Genomic DNA, 24,744 nt, shown 5'->3' on the forward strand with positions numbered 1-24,744 from the left:
CCCGCGAAAGGCAAAGGTCCCGCGTTCGAGTCTCCGTCGGGCACACAGTTTTAATGTGCCAGGAAGTTTCAAGAAGACCAATAAATAAATAAACTTGAATGAAAGTTTTTTCAGTGGTGAAAAAGTTAGCACTACTAAAGCAGAAAAGTAGTTTCTGATGTTATTTGGTATTTACAAAGAAAACAAGATGCAAAAGGTAAAGTAAAAAAGCATTGTCTTCTGTTTTCTAAATATTGTTTGATGTGTTTGTATTATTTAGGTCTATTTTCTCAAGCAGCAAAATGGTGTTATGTAATTTTTGGACCACATTTTTCTTATTCTTCCACTTTTATATTGTGTGAGAAATTTACCACTCATCTTTGTAAAGTACAGTCACTATGAATTTGGCTTTGGTTATTATTAAACCATACTGTCAATGCTAGTTCTTTAATGATGTTACTAGACTATATTCCGACATTTTGAAATAAGGATGGTTCCCCATAACCTCAATTTCACTGTAGACAGCACACAGAACGAACACCAGTTTCGTGCCATCATTTAAACAAAAGGACCAATCGTTACAAGGGTGTCTCAGTATGCAAATAAAACGCCAGGGGCGCTGCAGTAGACTCGTTTGCCATGAATAGTCGATCGAGACAAAAAAAGTCGCTCATGTACAAGGAGTCTACCCTCACAACCATCATCATACACGTTTAATTACTCTTTTAGAGTCCATTCTGTTGAGACAGAGATTTACAAACCAGATTTTACACTGTAAAGCATTTCCAGGAACACTTACGCACACTAACTATAATTTATTAATTATGGAATGCGGACTAAAGATGAAGCAGTTACAGGAAGCTATGAAATTAAGAACATGGGTTCTGGATAAGCTGATAAACGAGAGGTTGTTGCGAGTTTCAAACGGAGCATTAGAGAACGATTGACTGAAAAATACAATAAAATGTGAACAACTAGCTTTGATACGTGAAATAGTAAGAGAGCAGTGGAACAACTAGGCAGAAAGACAAGGCGCAGCAGCAAATATTGGGTAACGTACAGGATATTAAATGTATATAATGAAAAAATAAAATTGAAAAAAGCAGCAAATGAAGCAGGCAAGAGGAAATACAAACATCTGAACAATGAAACATCTGGTAAAGTGGGAATGGCTAAAGGAGAAACTCGAAGATGTTCAAGTATGCATGAGTTTGGGAAAGATTTATACCACCTGCAGGAAAATTAAAGAGATGTTTGCAGTAAATAGAAGAAGCTGTTTGAATATCAAAATGTCAGATTGCAAGCCAGTTCTAAGCAAAGAAGGGATAGCTGAAATGTGGAAGGAAAAGTATGTAAACCACATAAAGAAAAGAAAATTGATGAAATTATTATGAAAAGATAAGAGGAAGTGGATGAAGATGAGATGGGGGATGTGACACAGTAAAAAGAATCTAAGAATGCAAAGACTGAGTGAAAATAGGCACCTGTAGTAGACAACATTTCAATTGTTGAGTTCCTTGGGAGAGCTCTTCCATCTGGTATCCGAGAGACAGGATGACAATTATTAAACTATATGAAAAAACGTAAATTATTTACAAACTATGGCTTGCACGTACTTTATTCAACATGAGAAAGTCACTACAGATATTCAGATTTAGGTAATGACATATTCGATATGCCTGACACCATTGGCGATGATATGGCGCAGACGGGTAGCGAAATTCTGCATGACCTGCTGAAGTGTCGGAACATCGACGCTGTGGATGACATCCTGAATGGTTGTTTTCAGCTCAGCAGTGGTTTTGGCGTTATAGCTGTACACCTTGTCTTTAACATAGCCCCACGAAAAGAGGTCGCATGTGCCAGATCTGGAGAATAGGGCGGCCAATCGTGGCCTGTGCCAGTGGCCTCTGGGTACCCAGGATGTGGTCCCTACAGTGCTCCTCCAGGACATCAACACTCTCCTGCTTCGTGGGGTCGAGCTCCGTCATTGTCGAAATCAGCGTCACTTTAGATAATTGGGATAAATCATCTTCCAAAACCTTCACGCACCTTTCGGCAGTCACCGTGCCATCAAGCAATATCGCATGACTCGGCACTGTACACCAGTCACCCGTTGAGGGAGAAGAGACTTCTCGAGGGCGAAATGCGGATTCTCAGTTCCCCAAGTGCGCCAATTTTGCATATTGAGAAACCCATCCAAATGAAACTGGCCTTGGTCACTAAACCGAACCATCATGTCCCGCGGCCAAGCGTGTAGTTTGAACGTCCTAATGCAAACCGTTCAGACTTTATGACGATTTTATTTCATATAGTTCAATTAGTGCCACCCTGTATTTCAGACTGGTGAACCACTTTCAAACTTCCCCAAATTGGAGAACAGTCTGGCACTCAGGAAAACTTCAACAAATAGTGATTATTTGCTATAGTTTTGAGACTAACCTTGCGGTGACACTTACTCAGAGAATTTCCTGTGACGCCACGTGAAGTCCTGGTTATTAGTTCGTAAAATTAGATTATGAGTGATCCTGCTAGGTGTCAGCATTGTACAGAGGGTTGTTATTAGCTGGAGACAGGGTCGAATCGATAAGAATTCCCGTGGGTGATAAAGCTGCCAATGATTTTTCTGAACGGTAAAAGACAGCAAATGGTTGACAAATTTCAACAATTGCTCTGAACTTGGTAACGCAGGGAGTTCATGGACCGACTTGAAGGGAAGGACGTGGGTTTGTTGGGGCCAGAAAGCAGAGTGTTATCGGCAGTCTTGAGTTAAGAAGACGAACTGTCATTTTAGCGCAAGAACATGTGATTTTACGGGGACAGCTTCATTTTGATAACAGATGATGGCTGCGTCTTTCTGAGAACATTGTACAGTAAGTTAGCCCAGTCAGGTGCTTTTCGGCAAGATCGGGGAGTAAGAGTTAGCTGGAAGAGGTGCATGTCGAATAAAAAAAGACTTGGAGAATAAGTCTCTCAGTCTGCAGCTGACATTGTGCTGGTTTGAAATTTACTGACCGAGACTCTAATCTTGAACCTAAGCTATGTTGGATAATGTTCTTACCGTCTCACTTGTTCTGCCCTCACAGCTTCACGTCTGCCACTAACTCTTTCTGTTTACCAAACTCCAAAGAAGCTCTCCTGAGTACTAAACTGCGGTATACTTCGATTCAAATACATGATTGCTTGACATTTCATACAATGGACAGTTTTCTTAAAATACAGGTGTTAAAACTATTAAAATGAAACTCAATGAAATATCAAATGGTGCGCATAACTGTATTTTTTCAGGTCATTTATAAACCTGCCCAACTGGATTCATAACTTTTGAGTTGCATCTTCGGTGCAAATATCTGCAAAAAACAGATTTTTAAAATTGTTGTAGTTTTCTGAGTTACCTAAAATACTGAATGACTAGATGCAATCATGAAAGAAAATATTAAGCATCAAGCTATAAAATGTGTGGATCACATACGAACCACAAGAATGGGCATATATATAATTAATAAATGCAACCTGTAAGTTCATACGAAAAGAAAGTACTTACAAATGGTATGTCACAGGTTACAGAATGCCGCAGTGTAACAACTGGCGTGGCCAGGCAAAGAGTTCAACACTCCTCAGTTGATAAAAAAAAACCATGGTCAAATGATAAAAAGACTATCGTCAATGATGAAAGTTAAGTACAAACCGAAAGAATACAATTAGGAATCTGAACTGATCCTTAATTAAACAAAAGTGAAACAGTAACTCAAATGTAGATGAGGACCATCGCCATGTGATGTGGATCAATTGCTAAAAACGAGACTAGCTTGTGTTAAATCGCTAACTGTACACATTCCGATTGAAATACGCTATTGTCGGCCTGTGTCAAGCAACGAACTGGCCCTCATAGATGTTACTCAGCGAAGTACTGGACCCTGTAGTGACTGAAGAATAAAAATTAGTTGTTTTCATCAATAATTTTATTTTATTCTTCAGTCAGTACAGGGCCCGGTAGTCCCTGAATAACATCTATGAGGGCCGACAAGAGCGTAATTTAATCGGAATGTGTACAGTTCGCGATTTAACACAAGCAGTCTCGTTTTTCGCAATTAATTTACATCATATGGCGATGGTCCCCATCTACTTTTCATTTGAGTTACTGTTTCGCTGTTTTTAATGAAGTATCAGTTCTGAGTCCTAATCCTTCATCAATGACGATATTATTTTTATCATTTGACGATGGTTCTTTTATCAATTGAGGAGTGGTGAAATCTTTGCCTAGCCACGCCAGTTGTTACACTGCTGCATTCTGTAACCTATGGCATAGCATTTGCAAGTACTTTTTTCGGAATGAACTTATAGGTTGCATTTATTAATTAGGCTATATATATATGGCCGTTCTTGTGGGGTGTATGTGATCCACACGTTTCCTAGCTTGATGCTTAATATTTTCTTCCATGTTTACGTCTTGTCATTCAGTATATTAGGATATCTCAGATAACTACATTCATTTTTTTAAAAATATTTTGTACTGATGTTTGCACCAGAAGTTGCGACTCAAAAGTTGCGGAAACGGTTGTGTGGATTTGTAAATTGCCTGAAGAAGTACAACTACAGTGGACCATTGGACATTCCATTCAGTTTCGTTTTAATAGTTTTAATGCAGGTATTTTAAAACAACTGTTCACTGTATGAAATGTCAAGCAATCATGTACAATTATTTTAGCTGTGGTTGCCCTAGTTTCAAAATTACCTATTCAAATAACTTTGTAATAGGCGCTATAGCTAGTCGTCTAGTATGGGTAGTCGCCAGCCAGTCAACGTTCTTTCACAGGCACCAAGTGCTTGTTGCACTGCCTATTTTGTATGCACAAGCAGAGGCTTGCCTAGTGTGGCTGGCTGCACTCTAGCATGACTGCCCCTGCCACTGCAATCTTCCAGTCACAAATTTATTTTATTCGATCTACAATCTAGCAAGCTATATAGGACGTCTTTAGCCTCTGTGAAGTGTCTGACAGATACTGGTAGAAGTGAAGCTGTGGGGTGGGTCATGATTTTGAAAAGTAGGAGAAGGCAGCTAGTTAGCAGTCCATGGATCAACCAATAAGAGCATCCCCTCTGAAAGTAAAGGTTCTGGGTTCGAGTCCCGCTTCTTAATCTACCAGAAAGTTTTAAGAGTAAACCGTATAGTTGAATGCAAATTGAAGCGTTTCTTTTTTATCTTTGAATTGTCATTCAGACTCTTTTCTTTGTTCATATTGGTGAAGAAGATACAAGGAGAAAACTGAGGTCTAATAGGAGACGTTTCCAGTGAAGTGGTCTGATCTTGGAATTTCTCTGCGTGCAGTTTGGTTGGCGACCAGTAGTGCCGAAGCTGTGGTCTTCCAAACTTATATCGTGGAATGAAACAAGGCTGGAGACCGTTTATTTCAATAGACCTCTAGTCGGCCTCTAGTGTACGTACTGTTAGTCATCACAGCTTACGAGCTTCTACTGATACAATAAAGTAACAACTGTTCATTTTGATACAAACAATAAAGAGTGTGCAAACACATTTACATAGTTTTCTAGATTTAAGTTGCATAGCTTACAGTAAATGTCATTACAATTAGATCTGCTATCAGGCTGGAATTATTACATAGATGGGCATAAATATCAATCTACATCTACATCTACATCTACATCCATACTCCGCAAGCCACCTGACGGAGTGTGGCGGAGGGTACCTTGAGTACCTCTATCGGTTCTCTCTTCTATTCCAGTCTTGTATTGTTCGTGGAAAGAATGATTGTCGGTGTGATTCTGTGTGGGCTCTAATCTCTCTGATTTCATCCTCATGGCCTCTTCGCGAGATATACGTAGGAGGGGACAATATACTGCTTGACTCTTCGGTGACGGTATGTTCTCGAAACTTTAACAAAAGCCCGTACCGAGCTACTGAGCGTCTCTCCTGCAGAGTCTTCCACTGGAGTTTATCTATCATTTCCGTAACGCTTTCGCGATTACTAAATGATCCTGTAACGAAGAGCGCTGCTCTCCGTTGGATCTCTTCTATCAACCCTATCTGGTACGGATCCCACACTGCTGAGCAGTATTCAAGCAGTGGGCGAACAAGCGTACTGTAACCTACTTCCTTTGTTTTCGAATTGCATTTCCTTAGGATTCTTCCAATGAATCTCAGTCTGGCATCTGCTTTATCGACGATCAACTTTACATGATCATTCCATTTTAAATCACTCCTCATGCCTACTCCCAGATAATTTATGGAATTAACTGCTTCCAGCTGCTGACCAACTATTTTGTAGCTAAATGATAAAGGATCTATCTTTCTATGTATTCGCAGCACATTACACTTCTCTACATTGAGATTCAATTACCATTCCGTGCACCATGCGTCAATTCGCTGCAGATCCTCCTGCATTTCAGTGCAATTTTCTATTGTTACAACCTCTCGATACACCACAGCATCATCCGCAAAAAGCCTCAGTGAACTTCCTATGTCATCCACCAGGTCATTTATGTATATTGTGAATAGCAACGGTCCTATGATACTCCCCTGCGGCACACCTGAAATCACTCTTACTTCGGAAATTCGTTACGAATCTATCGTTAAATTCGGCATCCATCTATCCTTCTAGATTTTTATGTCTTCCTTTTGTGTGGACCTTATTATAAAATCAATTACAGTCCATACCGGATCTCCAAGAGGTGAGTCAGTCCAGAAACGGTAGACTGTGACCAGTGTTCAAGAATTCGTTTAAAACGTTAACTGTGCATCTCGTTTAACATTTCTTATGAGAGACAATGTGATTTACATCATTGTTTCATCATCACATTGGTAATGAGGTGTCCAATACGCCAACGTTGTGCAAATGGACTCGAGAAGATCTGTTAGTATTCGAAAAATTGACCGTATTATCTGCCTCAGTTTTTTAGATATTGTAAACAATATGTGTCTCGGTGTAAACTGCTGTAAATCTGCATAGAGCTTAACCTCTATATGTTTCTTTTGTTTCGTACAGCTTTACCTGAGACAAATTTCATTATTTAACGAATTTTCTTTGTTAGTGATGCTGAACTACCAGGACCACAACGTACTAACTTGTCCTTTTGCTCCAGTTTCGTACCAGATTGCCTTCAAGCGCTCTGTAAACTTGTTAGGCTATTATTAGTGCTTTGCGTAGTTTCAAGAGTATTTTTATTTTGGATCCTCCACAAGTATGAATGTATTGCTCAGACATAGTAGCCTTTCAGTTGAAACTTTCTTCCATACTTGTGCTCAGAATAAAGCGCAACCATTGGGACTTCCCTTATAAATTTTTAGGCTGTCTGCCCACTTTTCTCTTAGGTGCGATGTGTGTGAGAACCACTACAGAGTCTGTTCCATAAGTAATGCGACCAATTTTTTCTGACGCAATGGTACACTACATAATGTTGTAACCGGCTGGGCTAAGTGGAGGGGGGTGTTAGCTTCAAAACGCTCTTTGTCTCATTCGGCTGCGAGCTGCCAAATATTCAGGACGTGCGTTTCCGTCAACCCCGTTTTGAGTTTATGTAACATGACACAATGGATCGTTCTGTAGAGCAACGGTGCGCTATCAGATTTTGCGTTAAACTTGGGAAGTCCGCAACCGAAACGTTTCAATTACTTCAGTATGCCTTTGGGAATGATTGCTCGTCCAAATCACAAGTTTTCCGATGGCACAAGCCGTTCATGGAGGGCCAAGAGGAGATCACCGACGAACCTCGCAGTGGACGGCCATCAACCACACGAGTCGGCGAAAATGCGATGCGTGTGCGCGATTGTTTGAACTCTGACAGATTGCTGAGCCTTGTTGATAGCACAAACTCTAAACATGTCAGAAACAACCGTTTTCCGTATTGTGACCGAAGAGTTGAACGTGAGAAAGGTATGTGCTAAACTCGTCCCATGTGCGTGCTTCGATGCCGAGAAATGTTGGAAATGTGTGAAAATGATCCTCATTTTTTAAATCCAATTATCACTGGTGATGAGTTGTGTATTTGTCGTATGACCCTGAGACAAAAAGGCAGAGTTCAGAGTGGCACACCCCATCGTTGCCCCATCCCAAGAAGGCACGCATGAGCAAGTCCAGGATCAAAACCATGCTAGTTGTCTTCTTTGACGTCAGAGGCATTGTCCACCAAGAACTCATACCTATTGGGACTACAGAGAAATCAGCTTTCTCCTTGGAAGTGCTCAAAAGACTGTAAAGGATGGTGTCGCGCTGCTGAAGCGACATCAAGGACACGTGGAAAGTTCGCCACGACAACGCGCCGATTCACAGCACCTTCATTGTCAACGACTTCCTGGCCAGGACCAAGACCCCATTGGTTCCCCAGCCTCCCTACAGTCCTGACCTCGCTCCCGCTGACTTTTTTTTGTTTCCTCAGTCCAAAGGAGTCATGAATGGAAAACATTGGGACACGATTGAAAGCATCCAGGCGTATGTTACATGAGCTCTAAAGGACATTCCATAAAGGCATTCCAGGATGCCTTCCCGGCATGGAAACAACGCCTCCACAAGTGTATCAACGGAAGAGGGTGCTACTTTGAAAATTTTTTATTATTTATAAGAATATATTCAATAAATGATTTTTTATAAATTTGGTCGCATTACTTATAGAACACACCTTGTATACCTATTATATTATTGGGATCTTTTGGCTGGAGTGGTGATTGTCATAAAGAAACATCGGACGGAACACACTTGGATATATTTTAATATTCAGGTGTTTGCTGCGTTTTTAACCTTTGTAGATTTATCTTCTCGCATATCTGGAGTTCTCAGTTTGAGAGTGGATTTCGCACTGTTCCATCAATGGACGATTGGTCTCTGCCACGCTGGATAGCAAAAAGATCGTTAACATTGTTCCATAGATGTGTAATAGCATTCATTTTGTCGTCAGAAAAAAGACATTTCTGGAGGAAGAAACAAATGCGAAAACTTTTGCACTTAGTTGGTCCAGGGGTGTTTGGTAATTTTTGGTGGCGATATGATAGTCCAAGCAATCGTCACGCATACATAAACGTATCGGAGTGCTTTAAATGTTGGCAGCGAGCTCTCCATGACGCTCTTGTCAATGATCTCATACTTTTCAAGGCTTTTACTCATGAACTCATGACGTTGTTTCTTTGACAACCACAATGCAGTCAGGGACGAATTATAAGTTCCAGAAAGCTAGTCTATTATTTAGTGTTATTTTATTACTGTAAAACTTTTCGCTGTTCAGCCGGCGAGTACCAACGAAAACTAGTTCACTGCTACAGAACAGCACCGACGGGCTTACCGCAGTGGCAACCCTATTCCAGTCAGATCACCGAATATAAGCGTTATTTGGCTTGGCTGGAACTTGGATGGGTCATCGTCCAGGTGTGTCGAGTGCTGTTGGTAATGTGGTTGCACTCAGCCTTTGTGAGGCCAATTGAGGAGCTACTTGACTGAGGAGTAGCGGCGCTGGTCACGAAAACTGACCATGGCCAGGAGAGCGGTGTGCTGACCACGTGGTCCTCAGTATCCGCATCCGGTGAGGATGACACGGCGCCCGGTCGGTACCGTTGCGTCTTCAAAGCATGTTCAGACAGGGTTTTTCTTCTTCTATGGGAGTGCAGACAGCTGATCTGGGGTTGCAGACTGACGATTCCTTCGCCATCAGAAGTCCATTTACGTCGCCTATAGAGACTGCATGCGTAAAGAAGTATGCGTGCTTCTACGGCCACACACAGACAATAAGAGGAGAAGAGAATAGTCACATTCTTATCAAAGTGGGTAACAGTGTTATTAATATACAGAGTGAGCCACATAAGATGTAACATCCATTTTATTTTCTGAACGAGGTTTTCCGCAGTTGATGGTATACTAAAGGGCACGTAATGTTTTGTATAGACAATCCTCTGTATAGCCCGCCCGGCTAGCCGCGCGGTCTAACTCGCTACTTCCCGAGCGAGAAGGCGTGCCGGTCCCCAGCATGAATCCGCCCGGCGGATTAGTGTCGAGGTCCGGTGTGCCAGCCAGCCTGTGGATGGCTTTTAAGGCGGCCTTCCATCTACCTCGGCGAATGCGGGCTGGTTCCCCTTATTCCGCCTCAGTTACTCTACGTCGGCGATTGCTACACAAACATTGTATCCATGTACGCCTACACCATAATTATTCTACCACGCAAATATTTGGAGCTACACTCGTCTGGTATGAGACGTTCCCGGACACCGAGCGAGGTGGCGCAGTGGTTAGCACACTGGACTCGCATTCGGGAGGACGACGGTTCAATCCCGTCTCCGGCCATCCTGATTTAGGTTTTCCGTGATTTCCCTAAATCGTTTCAGGCAAATGCCGGGATGGTTCCTTTGAAAGGGCACGGCCGATTTCCTTCCCAATCCTTCCCTAACCCGAGCTTGCGCTCCGTCCCTAATGACCTCGTTGTCGACGGGACGTTAAACACTAACCACCACCACCACCACACGTTCCCGGAGGGGGGGGGGGGGGAGTTCACTGGGGGCCAAACCGCACAATAACCCTGGGTTCGGAGAGGGGCGGCGATTGGGTGGGTGGACTGTTGTGGCCTGTTGTGGGGTTGTGAACCACTGAGGGCTACGGCGGGACGGAGCCTCTCCGTCGTTTCTAGGTCCCCAGTTTAATACACAATACACACACAATCCTCTGAATTCTTGGAACAGCTGAGATACTGAATCAAGTATGTTTTTGTAATGGAACTGAATACGTCTCACAACTGCGTTCAGTAGCTCTTGGAAAGACAATGATATTGCACTTGTTAGTACTGACGTTAAAAGATTTCTGAGAAATGTACTGAAATTGGAAGGCAATGCGGCTAGAGTCGGCTACCGTGGGACGGAGAGCTCTTATAAAAAGCTCCGTAGTTATATGCAGCAAGGCAAGTCAGCCCCTCCCCCCCCCCCCCCCTCTTCCCCCACCTTTTAAGATAAACCTTATTTCCTATACGACATAGGTACAGAAGCCGCCACAATTTTTATGCAAGGAACTATGGCGTATGGGATTTAGGAAAAGTATTTCATATGTGTGTACGATTCCAGGTTTTTGTGGAAACAACAGCATTATCTTCAGGCAGGTTTCCATTACCATTTCGACAGCATCTGACATCCGCCGTATAAAAGTAACAAGTCTAACATCTACTCATTGGTGTACAAGCTTGTGTGTAAGAAGTGTGGAAGCCGAAACGACCTACCAATAAATACGTATTCTTTCAAAATAATTTATACGCAGTAATCAGCATTACCATGGAATATAAATTCGAATAGTCGTACATAGAGCAGGGAATGAGCCTCGTTTCGGGAAAAGTGATACCAGTTACAAGAATCTAAAGCAGAAATGACTTGCCGACAGACAACACAGTTTCTGCTAATTCTGCAGTGCAGATAAGAAAACAGTCGAAAGGCTTGATACAACGAGGCAGCGAGGCATGAGCGTGTTTACGACACAGCAGCCGAAAATGGCCGACCTGCTTTTCAGTTTCAGAATATTTTTCAGATTCTTTTGCGAAGAGTTTCAACCTCAAAATTAATAAGCATTACATCAATGCACTCGCCTTTTCAGGCGCTTTCGGATGCTGTTAATAAAATATATCATTCTACTTCAATATCTCGATCAATACAAGAGTTAAGATTCTTTATCACGCACCAAAGTACTTGCTTCTTAGCGTACTATCATCTACCAAAAACCTCGTTTTGATATCTGGAACCGATCACGAAATAAAAGGGGTTTACGTTTTACGTGACGCACCCTGTGTATGTGCGATCTACGATTTCTGTGACCGTTTGCATCCAAATGGCATACCAGGCGTTTACGCGGAGTGAAAGGACTACTTTCGTCAACTACCGCAAGACGATTTCTGTGTAAACGGTACCTCGATACTAAGTTTTTATTCTGCTCCTGCAGCTGTGCGTAGTAGCGAATTTGACCTTAGGCATAGTTGATACCTTACCCCTTTAGGTATGTGGTAATCGTCGATTACAGCATCAGACTGAAGACATCTGCCATTTCCGATTATAACTGGATACATTCTGAAAAAAGAAAAAAAAGAAGACATAGAGGTAAGTTTGCAATATATACATCTGCAAGTGACATACGTGTTCTTTTAAAATAATATAGTAATAGTAATCAGCAATATCGTGGAATATAAATTCGAAGAGTTTCGGATGTCAGTCGTTGCTTACAGCAGGGAATGAGCCAGTTTCGGGAAAAGTGATACCAGTTGCAAGAATCTGAAGAAATTTCAGCCACTGATAGAATCTAAAAGCGATCAAAACAGAAGCTCATCAGAATGTAACTTGGAATCGGACGATCAAATAAGTTTCGTGATCGTAAGACAACATTGTTTGCTAAAGGTAATAGACAGAATAACACAAAGAAAACTGAGAAGACAGGAGACGATAGCGCTAGGCTTTCTTATGGGACCAAATTGCTGACGTCATCGGTCCCTAAGCTTACACACTGCTTGATCTAACTTAAACTGACTTACGCTATAGACAACACACACACCCATGCCAGAGGGAGGACTCGAACCTCCGATGTGGGAAACCGTATAGAGGTAAAAAACTAAAAAACAAAGCTTGAGACGTGCTATGCACAGACTTATACTAAGAATCCATTGTCGCTAATTAATATAAGAAAGAAGGATGGCCACTGTCGAGAATCCTGTCAACGTACTTTTCGTTACAGGTCCATAAAGTAGAATAAAATGTTAAGAATTCCATGGAAAAAGGGGGTGAATTAGATAGGCAATTTGTATTCCACGGTTGTGCTGATTACTGTTAAAAGCGCCTCCATGTCAAATTATAACCATTTGAATGATTTCATTGTAATAAGAATTATTATCTTCCGTTAATTTGGGTATCCAGCGTCATGTTTTACTGTCAGTGTTGTTCTTTGCTCTCTCTCTCTCTCTCTCTCTCTCTCTCTCTCTATATATATATATATATATATATATATATATATATATATATATATATAGGTTGAGTCGCGTAAGACGTAACACCCCCATTATAACGGGGTGTTCGGTGAATCATAGCCGACTATGGGGCACATACTTTAGTACATGCACATTAATCACAACGTTTATATTGACCGAGATAATGAGGCAATTACGTGTTTTTTAAATGGGACGCTGTACTTTTTGTACCATCATTCCAACGCTCTGGAAAAGACGCGTATAGTGATGTAACGCATGTTGCTATTGTGAGTCAAACTTCGCTTAAAAGACGCTGGGAAATATTATACGATTGAAGGTCGAGGCGGTCGGAAGCGGCTGCAGACTGTAAACACGCCTCGCGCGGCCCGCAGGCCAGGTTGCCGTGCTCTGTGCAGCATGCAAGGCCCACGCTACGTAGGTAAATCCTCATCTGCCCTCTTTTAAGCAAAGTTTGAATCACAATAGCAACATGCGTTACATCACTATACGCATCTTTTCCAGAGCGTTCGAATGATGGTAAAAAAAGTATAGCGTCTCATTTAAAAAACATATACTTGCCTCATTATCTGGGACAATATAAACGTTGTGATTATTGAGCATGTACCAACGTATGTGCCACATAGTCCGCTATGATTCACCGAAAACCGCACGGCGATACGTGCAGTCGCCCCCGGAATGAAGGAGGTGTTATGTCTTACGCTACTCACCCTTTATACAGGGTGTTACAAAAAGGTACGGCCAAACTTTCAGGAAACATTCCTCACACACAAATAAAGAAAAGATGTTATGTAGACATGTGTCCGGAAACGCTTACTTTCCATGTTAGAGCTCATTTTATTACTTCTCTTCAAATCACATTAATCATGGAATGGAAAAACACAGCAACGGAACGTACCAGCGTGACTTCAAACACTTAGTTACAGGAAATGTTCAAAATGTCCTCCGTTAGCGTGGGTACATGCATCCACCCTCCGTCGCATGGAATCCCTGATGCGCTGATGCAGCCCTGGAGAATGGCGTATTGTATCACAGCCGTCCACAATACGAGCACGAAGAGTCTCGACATTTGGTACCGGGGTTGCGTAGACAAGAGCATTCAAATGCCCCCATAAATGAAAGTCAAGAGGGTTGAGGTCAGGAGAGCGTGGGGGCCATGGAATTGTTCCGCCTCTACCAATCCATCGGTCACCGAATCTGCTGTTGAGAAGCGTACGAACACTTCGACTGAAATGTGCAGGAGCTCCATCGTGCATGAACCACATGTTGTGTCGTACTTGTAAAGGCACATGTTCTAGCAGCACAGGTAGAGTATCCCGTATGAAATCATGATAACGTGCTCCATTGAGCGTAGGTGGAAGAACATGGGGCCCAACCAAGACATCATCAACAATGCCTGCCCAAACGATCACAGAAAATCTGTATTGATGACGTGATTGCACAATTGCGTGCGGATTCTCCTCAGGTCACACATGTGGACTGTGAAAATTTACAATTTGATCACGTTGGAATGAAGCCTCATCCGTAAAGAGAACATTTGCACTGTGACACATTGTTGGATGAACCACTCGCAGAAGTATACCCGTGGAGGCCAATCAGCTGCTGATAGTGCCTCCACACGCTGTACATGGTACACAAGCAACTGGTTCTCCCGTAGCACTTTCCGTACAGTGACGTGGTCAACGTTATATTGTACAGCAGCAACTTCTCTGACGCTGACATTAGGGTTATCGTCAACAAGCGTTAACAATTATTTACAAGGTGTACGTGACAATGTCAGTCTTTTATATACACACTCCTGGAAATGGAAAAAAGAACACATTGACACCGGTGTGTCAGATCCACCATACTTGCTCCGGACACTGCGAGAGGGCTGTACAAGCAATGATCACACGCACGGCACAGCGGACACACCAGGAACCGCGGTGTTGGCCGTCGAATGGCGCTAGCTGCGCAGCATTTGTGCACCGCCGCCGTCAGTGTCAGTCAGCCAGTTTGCCGTGGCATACGGAGCTCCATCGCAGTCTTTAACACTGGTAGCATGCGGCGACAGCGTGGACGTGAACCGTATGTGCAGTTGACGGACTTTGAGCGAGGGCGTATAGTGGGCATGCGGGAGGCCGGGTGGACGTACCGCCGAATTGCTCAACACTTGGGGCGTGAGGTCTCCACAGTACATCGATGTTGTCGCCAGTGGTCGGCGGAAGGTGCACGTGCCCGTCGACCTGGGACCGGACCGCAGCGACGCGCGGATGCACGCCAAGACCGTAGGATCCTACGCAGTGCCGTAGGGGACCGCACCGCCACTTACCAGCAAATTAGGGACACTGTTGCTCCTGGGGTATCGGCGAGGACCATTCGCAACCGTCTCCATGAAGCTGTGCTACGGTCCCGCACACCGTTAGGCCGTCTTCCGCTCACGCCCCAACATCGTGCAGCCCGCCTCCAGTGGTGTCGCGACAGGCGTGAATGGAGGGACGAATGGAGACGTGTCGTCTTCAGCGATGAGAGTCGCTTCTGCCTTGGTGCCAATGATGGTCGTATGCGTGTTTGGCGCCGTGCAGGTGAGTGCCACAATCAGGACTGCATACGACCGAGGCACACAGGACCAACACCCGGCATCATGGTGTGGGGAGCGATCTCCTACACTGGCCGTACACCTCTGGTGATCGTCGAGGGGACACTGAATAGTGCACTGTACATCCAAACCGTCATCGAACCCATCGTTCTACCATTCCTAGACCGGCAAGGGAACTTGCTGTTCCAACAGGACAATGCACGTCCGCATGTATCCCGTGCCACCCAACGTGCGCTAGAAGGTGTAAGTCAACTACCCTGGCCAGCAAGATCTCCGGATCTGTCCCCCATTGAGCATGTTTGGGACTGGATGAAGCGTCGTCTCACGCGGTCTGCACGTCCAGCACGAACGCTGGTCCAACTGAGGCGCCAGGTGGAAATGGCATGGCAAGCCGTTCCACAGGACTACATCCAGCATCTCTACGATCGTCTCCATGGGAGAATAGCAGCCTGCATTGCTGCGAAAGGTGTATATACACTGTACTAGTGCCGACATTGTGCATGCTCTGTTGCCTGTGTCTATGTGCCTGTGGTTCTGTCAGTGTGATCATGTGATGTACCTGACCCCAGGAATGTGTCAATAAAGTTTCCCATACCTGGGACAATGAATTCACGGTGTTCTTATTTCAATTTCCAGGAGTGTATATAGGGTGTTACAAAAACGTACGGGCAAACTTTCAGGAAACATTCCTCACACACAAATAAAGAAATGATGTTATGTGGGTTATGTGGACATGTGTACGAAAACGCTTAGTTTCCATATTAGAGCTCATTTTAGTTTCGTCAGTATGTACTGTACTTCCTCGATTCACCGCCAGTTGGCCCAATTGAAGGAAGGTAAAGTTGACTTCGGTGCTTGTGTTGACATGCGACTCATTGCTCTACAGTACTAGCAACAAGCACATCAGTACGTAGCATCAACAGGTTAGTGTTCATCACGAACGTGGTTTTGCAGTCAGTGCAATGTTTACAAATGCAGAGTTGTCAGATGCCCATTTGATGTATGGATTAGCAGTTGGCAATAGCCGTGGCGCGGTACGTTTGTATGGAGACAGATTTCCAGAACGAAGGTGTCCCGACAGGAAGACGTTCGAAGCAATTGATCAGCGTCTTAGGGAGCACGGAACATTGCAGCCTATGACTCGCGAGTGGGGAAGACCTAGAACGACGTGGACACCTGCAATGGACGAGGCAATTCTTCGTGCAGTTGACGATAACCCTAATGTCAGCGTCAGAGTAGTTGCTGCTGTACAATATAACGTTGACCACGTCACTGTATGGTAAGTGCTACGGGAGAACCAGTTGCTTCCGTACCATGTACAGCGTGTGGAGGCACTATCAGCAGCTGATTGGCCTCCACGGGTATACTTCTGCGAGTGGTTCATCTAACAATGTGTCAATCCTCATTTCAGTGCAAATGTTGTCTTTACGGATGAGGTTTCATTCCAACATGATCAAATTGTAAATTTTCACAATCAACATGTGTGAGCTGAGGAGAATGCGCACGCAGTTGTGCAATCACGTCATCAATACAGATTTTCTGTGATTGTTTGGACAGGCATTGTTGGTGATGTCTTGATTGGGCCCCATGTTCTTCCACCTACGCTCAGTGGAGCACGTTATCATGATTTCATACGGCGTACTCTACCTGTGCTGCTAGAACATGTGCCTTTACAAGTACGACACAACATGCGTTTCATGCACAATGGAGTTCCTGCACATTTCAGTCGAAGTGTTCGTACGCTTCTCAACAGCAGATTCGGTGACCGATGGATTGGTAGAGGCGGAACAATTCCATGGCCTCCACGCTCTCCTGACCTCAACCCTCTTGACTTTCATTTATGGGGGCATTTGAAAGCTCTTGTCTACGCAACCCCGGCACCAAATGTCGAGACTCTTCGTGCTCGTATTGTGGACGGCTGTGATACAATACGCCATTCTCCAGGGCTGCATCAGCGCACCAGGGATTCCATGCGACGGAGGGTGGATGCATGTATCCTCGCTAACGGAGGACATTTAGAACATTTCCTGTAGCAAAGTGTTTGAAGTCACGCTGGTACGTTCTGTTGCTGTGTTTTTCCATTCCATGATTAATGTGATTTGAAGAGAAGTAATAAAATGAGCTCTAACATGGAAAGTAAACGTTTCCGGACACATGTCCACATAACATATTTTCTTTGTTTGTGTGTGAGGAATGTTTCCTGAAAGTTTGGCCGTATCTTTTTGTAACACCCTGTATATATTTACATAATGATTATTTCCAATCCCCATCGCGACATTGGATGCTGCCTGGTGGCGTTGCGGGCACGTATCGCTGTAAAATATGCGGTACCAACACCGACGGGGCATCACCCCGGCGAAGACATGGGCTACGAATGGGCAAATCGACTGAGATAAGAGACTTTGAGAAAGCGTAGATTATTATTACGCAGAGTCTGTGAAAGAGAATGTAGAAAACGGTGAAGCTGGTCGCATGTTCACAGCAACTGTCGTGAGCATCTACGGAAGTAGGTAGGACAGTGGAACTACCACTAGACGCTAAATGGTTGAACGTCCACGACTCTTTACAGAACGTATGATTCGGAGGCTTGAGTGCTCTATAAAGTGGGATAGATGGTGATCTGTGGCATCTCTGTCAAGAAAGCACAGTGCTGGTGTACGGACAAGTGTTTCGCAGCAAACTGTTCATCGTATATTGTTGAACATGGATCTCCGCAGCAGACCACCCCTATGTATTCACATGTTGACCCAGCGACATCATCACTTCCGATTGTAGTAGGCACGGGAGGATCGGGATTCGACCGTCGATCAGTGGAAACATTTCGGATCTTCGATTGAGTCACATTTTTGCTACACTACGTCGACGGTCATCTCTACAGACGCTGTCATTGAGATGAAGGACAGTTCGAAATTTGCAGTGCGCCATAGATGCTGGCTCATGGGAGAAGTGTTGTGCTATGGGATATATTCTCTTGCACTTGCATGGGACCTGTGGTAGTAATCGAAGACACACTGACAGCAGCGAACCATCTGCATGCCTTGCTCGTCCGGCTAGCCGCGCTGTCTAACGCGCTGCTTCCCGAGTGGGAAGGCGTGCCGTCCTCGGAACGAATCCGCTCGGCGGATTAGTGTCGAGGCCCGGTGTGTCAGCCAACCTGTGGATGGTTTTTAAGGAGGTTTCCCATCTACCTTGGCGAATATGGGCTGGTTCCCCTTACTCCGCCTCAGCTATACTGTGTCGGCGATTGCTGCACAAACACTGTTTCCATATATGCGTACACCATAATTACTATACCACGCAAACATTTGGGGTTACACTCGTCTGGTGTGAGACGTTCACGGGGGCGTCCACTGGGGGCTGAACCGCACAATAACCCTGGGTTCCGTATGGGGCGGCGGTGGGGTCGGTCGGCTGCTGTGGCCTGTTGTGAGGTTGTTAACCACTGAGGGCTACAGCAGGGCGAAACCTCTCCGTCGTTTCTAGATCCCCGGTTTAATACATACATACATCTGTATCCCTTCATGCTTGATGACTTCCCCGACAGCGATGTCATCTTTCAGCTGCATAAATGTCCGTGTCTCGATGTCAGGACGGTGCTACAGTGGTTTGAGGAGCATTATAATGAAGTCACGTTGATGTCTCGGTGGCCAAATTTCGCTGATGTAAATCCTTTGGAACCCATTTGCGCCGTTATATCAAAGACAAAAGGGGAAAGATAAGAAAGATAAAACTATATTCAAAACGATAGCTATCGACGTTGTCTTGCAAGATGTAGGTCGAAGAAGAAAAAGAGCGTGTGAATGAAAGGAATTAGCGAAAGTATGCAGTGGGACCGGCTACAAGGGCTTAGGTTTGTACATGCTCCTTCAGAATAATGCCTGGAAAGCTACCTTACGGGACAGGGAGGTTACACAGATGCGGACCTTATTTATTCTGCGAATTACGACAGCTGGTCTGGTACACTTATCAACGTGAGCACTAGTTTTTTTCCGTTTTTCAGGATCATTTATGCGAATGCTGTACTAGTTCACCGTTTTTAATACAGAAACAGATAACATAAAACGAACAGACCACAATACTGAGATATACCGAACAGATTTTACGTTTCTAATGAAACGACTGTACTCGGAAGAGATTTTTTATTTTTATCTATGTTTGTGATGTACGCATGCTGGTGCGTCTAACGTATCCTCCGTTTGGCGCTAAGTGGTGTAACAATGACCTCTGTAGTCAAACTTGTAAGTTTCGAAAACATCTACACAATTTTAAGTCAGGCCACATGTTACATGTGCTAACAGTTCGGAGTTATTACTGTTATTGCTAGGGCCACATTAGAATCTGTTGGTCCAAGTTACTCACATTAACACAATGTGATGTCGACTTAAATGATATATCTCCCACAATGACTCTTGTTCGAAACTCGCTGGCAGATTAAAAATGCGCTCTGGTCCGGGACATCTCAGTCAGTAGAGCATGTGGCCCTGAAAGCCAACATTTAGTTCCGTCAGCGAAGAGAAAGGAGTTGGAAGAACAGTTGAGCGGAATGGATAGTGCCTTGAAAAGAAATTATAAGATGAACATCAAAAAAAGTAAAACAAGGGTAGTGGAGTGTGTCGAATTAAATCAAGCGATGCTTAAAGAATTCGATTATGAAGTGAGACACTAAAAATAGCATATGAGTTTTGCCGTTTGGACAACAAAATAACTGATGGTGGCCGAAGGATATAGAATGTAGACTGGCAAGAGTAAGAAGTATTTCTGTAAAAGAAGAATTAGTTAACTTCCATAGACATTATAAAAATGTATGTACGTGTATGTGTATGTTCCACATCTCCTCCTAAAACACTGGCAGCATTTCAGCCAAACTTGGTACACATATCCCTTACTATCAGGCAACAATCCCTGTGCTGTCGCAGTATGAACCACCTACGTACCATAGTTCAGGAGATATGACGTCATAAACATTAAGATGCGTGGAAAATTGCTGTATCATGCTTGACGCGTAAATCTGTTACTTCTCTGCTACTACCTCTATTTGCAACACATTCTGCAGACAGTATCTACAAATGCCACTGAATGTACCTAGATAAGTATATCATTATACGACACATAGCACGGGAGGCATAACGTCATAAACACTGAGTTGCGTGAAAACATGCCACATCATGTTGTTGTTGTTGTGGGCTTCAGTCCTGAGACTGGTTTGATGCAGCTCTCCATGCTACTCTATCCTGTGCAAGCTTCTTCATCTCGCGGTACCTAGTGCAACCTACATCCTTCTGAATCTGCTTAGTGTATTCATCTCTTGGTCTCCCTCTACGATTTTTACCCTCCACACTGCCCTCCAATACTAAATTGGTGATCCCTTGATGCCTCAGAACATGTCCTACCAACCGATCCCTTCTTCTGGTCAAGTTGTGCCACAAATTTCTTCCCAATTCTATTAAATATCTCTTCGTTAATTATGTGATATACCCATCTAATCTTCAGCATTCTTCTGTAGCACAATGTTTCGAAACGTTTTATTCTCTTCTTGTCCAAACTTTTATCGTCCATGTTTCACTTCCATACATGGCTACATTCCATACAAATACTTTCAGAAATGACTTCCTGACAAATCTATACTCGATGTTAACAAATTTCTCTTCTTCAGAAACGCTTTCCTTGCCATTGCCAGTCTACATTTTATATCCTCTCTACTTCGACCATCATCAGTTATTTTGCTCCCCAAATAGCAAAACTCCTTCACTACTTTAAGTGTCTCATTTCCTAATCTAATTCCCTCAGCAGCACCCGACTAAATTCGACTACATTCCATTATCCTCGTTTTGCTTTTGTTGAAGTTCATCTTATATCCTCCTTTCAACTGCTCTTCCAAGTCCTTTGCGAACCTCAAAGTTTTTATTTCTTCTCCATGGATTTTAATGCCTACCCCGAATTTTTCTTTTGTTTCCTTTACTGCTTGCTCTATATAGAGATTGAATAACATCGGGGAGAGGCTACAACCCTGTCTTACTCCCTTCCCAACAACTGCTTCCCTTTCATGTCCCTCGACTCTTCTAACTGCCATCTGCTTTCTGTACAAATTGTAAATAGCCTTTCGCTCCCTGTATTTTACCCCAGCCACCTTTAGAATTTGGAAGAGAGTTTTCCAGTCAACATAGTCAAAAGCTTTCTCTAAGTCTACGAATGCTAGAAACGTAGGTTTGCCTTTCCTTAATCATTCTTCTAAGATAAGTCGTAAGGTCAGTATTGCCTCACGTGTTCCAACATTTCTACGGAATCCAAACTGATCTTCCCCGAGGTCGGCTTCTACTAGTTTTTCCATTCGTCTATAAAGAATTCGTGTTAGTATTTTGCAGCTGTGGTTTATTAAACTGATTGTTCGGTAATTTTCACATCTGTCAACACCTGCTTTCTTTGGGATTGGAATTATTATATTCTTCTTGAAGTCTGCGGGTATTTCGCCTGTTTCATACATCTTGTTCACCAGATGGTAGAGTTTTGTCAAGACTGGTTGTCCCAAGGCCGTCAGTAGTTCCAATGGAACGTTGTCTACTCCGGGGGCCTTGTTTCGGCTCAGGTCTTTCAGTGCTCTGTCAAACTCTTCACGCAGTATCGTATCTCCCATTTCATCTTCATCCACATCCTCTTCGATTTCCATAATATTGTCCTCAAGTACATCGCCCTTGTATAGACCCTCTATATACTCCTTCCACCTTTCTGCTTTCCCTTCTTTGCTTAGAACTGGGTTTCCATATAAGCCCTTGATGTTCATACAAGTGGTTCTCTTTTCTCCAAAGGTCTCTTTAATTTTCCTGTAGGCAGTATCTATCTTACCCCTAGTGAGATAAGCCTCTACATCCTTACATTTGTCCTCTAGCCATCCCTGCTTAGCCATTTTGCACTTCCTGTCGACCTCTTTTTTGAGACGTTTGTATTCCTTTTTGCCTGCTTCATTTACTGCATTTTTATATTTTCTCCTTTCATGAATTAAATTCAATATTTCTTCTGTTACCCAAGGATTTCTATTAGCCCTCGTCTTTTTACCGACTTGATTATCTGCTGCCTTCACTACCTCATCCCTCAAACCTACCCATTCTTCTTCTACTGTATTTGTTCCCCACATTCCTGTCAGTTGTTCCCTTACGCTCTCCCTGAAACTCTGTACAACCTCTGGTTCTTTCAGTTTATCCAGGTCATATCTCCTTAAGTTCCCTCCTTTTTGCAGTTTCTTCAGTTTTAATCTACAGGTCATAATCAATAGATTGTGGTCAGAGTGCACATCTGCCCCTGGAAATGTCTTACAATTTAAAACCTGGTTCCTAAATCTCTGTCTTACCATTATATAATCTGTCTGATACCTTTTAGTATCTCCAGGGTTCTTCCATGTATACAACCTCCTGTCATGATTCTTAAACCAAGTATTAGCTATGATTAAGTTGTGCTCTGTGCAAAATTCTACCAGGCGGGTTCCTCTTTCATTTCTTAGCCCCAATCCATATTCACCTACTACATTTCCTTCTCTCCCGTTTCCTACTGCAGAATTCCAGTCACCCATGACTATTAAATTTTCATCACCCTTTACTATCTGAATAATTTCTTTTATTTCATCATACATTTCTTCAATTTCTTCGTCATCTGCAGAGCTAGTTGGCATATAAACTTGTACTACCGTAGTAGGTGTGGGCTTCGTATCTATCTTGGCCACAATAATGCGTTCACTATGCTGTTTGTAGTAGCTTACCCGCATTCCTATTTTCCTATTCATTATTAAACCTACTCCTGCATTACCCCTATTTGATTTTGTGTTTATAACCCTGTAGTCACCTGACCAGAAGTCTTGTTCCTCCTGCCACCGAACTTCACTAATTCCCACTATATCTAACTTTAACCTATCCATTTCCCTTTTTAAATTTTCTAACCTACCTGCCCGATTAAGGGATCTGACATTCCACGCTCCGATCCGTAGAACGCCAGTTTTCTTTCTCCTGATAACGACATCCTCTTGAGTAGTCCCCGCCCGGAGATCCAAATGGGGGACTATTTTACCTCCGGAATATTTTACCCAAGAGGACGTCATCATCATTTAATCATACAGTAAAGCTGCATGCCCTCGGGAAAAATTACAGCCGTAGTTTCCCCTTGCTTTCAGCCGTTCGCAGTACCAGCACAGCAAGGCCGTTTTGGTTATTGTTACAAGGCCAGATCAGTCAATCATCCAGACTGTTGCCCTTGCAACTACTGAAGAGGCTGCTGCCCCTTAGGTGACGTTTTAATTTATTGTCTTTATATGTAAAACTACTCGCAACGAATTTCTCAGACAGTATCCAAAGAAGTTGCCCCATGTAGGGAGAGGAGAGACTTACAGAAAGAGGTGGAGGCTGGAATGGATAGAGAAAGGAAAGAGGATGAGATGGGCAGAGACAATGGGGAGGAGATGGACAGAGGGAGATGGAGGAAATGGACTAACAGGATTAAAGTACATACCTGGGCAATCCCGGGTACTGAGTTAGTCTAGCATACACACATTAAAAAATGTTTTGCATCACCCTGGTGCCGATAGTTCCGGAACCTGTACAGAAAATTGGAGTATAGATCAATATGAACATCATTTCCACCCTTTTTATTGATCATGAAAACCACACATTGCATATTGAACCACCATACAGCGAGGCCTTCAGAGGTGGTGGTCCAGATTGCTGCACACACCAGTACCTCTAACACCCAGTAGAACGTCCTCTTGCATTGATGCGTGACTGATTTCGTCGTGGCATACTATCCACAAGTCCATCAAGGCACTGTTGGTCCAGATTGTGCAACTCCTCAACGGCGATTCGGCGAAGATCCCTGAGTGGTTGATGGGTCACGTCGCCCATAAACAGCCATTTTCAATCTATCCCAGGGATGTTCGATAGGGTTAATATCTGGAGAACATGCTGGCCACTCTATTCGAGCGATGTCGTTATCCTGAAGGAACTCATTCACAAGATGTGAACGATGGGGGCGCGAATTGTCACCCATGAAGACGAGTGCGTCGCCAATATGCTACCGATATTGTTGCACTATCTGTCAGAGTATGGCATTCACGTATCGTACAGCCGTTACAGCGCCTTCCATGACCGCCAGCGGCGTAGGTCGGCCCCACATAATGCCACACCAAAACAGCAGGGAACTCCATCTTGCTGCTCTCGGACAGTGTGTGTAAGGCCTTCAGCCAAACCAGGTTGCCTCCTAACTCGTCT

The 24,744-nt window shown here is 43.6% G+C and overlaps 1 protein-coding gene across 1 annotated transcript in view; it reads right to left on the bottom strand.

The window, feature by feature from the left end:
- Positions 1-24,744, bottom strand: part of LOC126275586 (probable cytochrome P450 49a1) — a 129,123-nt gene that overhangs the window by 16,636 nt on the left and 87,743 nt on the right. Inside the window, exon 9 of the mRNA XM_049977213.1 lies at positions 11,938-12,016. Coding sequence (XP_049833170.1) covers positions 11,938-12,016 — 79 coding nt within the window. The remainder of the gene's footprint in view (positions 1-11,937; positions 12,017-24,744) is intronic.

The sequence above is a fragment of the Schistocerca gregaria genome, chromosome 1 (genome assembly GCF_023897955.1).
Source record: "Schistocerca gregaria isolate iqSchGreg1 chromosome 1, iqSchGreg1.2, whole genome shotgun sequence".
In the NCBI taxonomy this organism is placed as follows: Eukaryota; Metazoa; Arthropoda; class Insecta; order Orthoptera; family Acrididae; genus Schistocerca; species Schistocerca gregaria.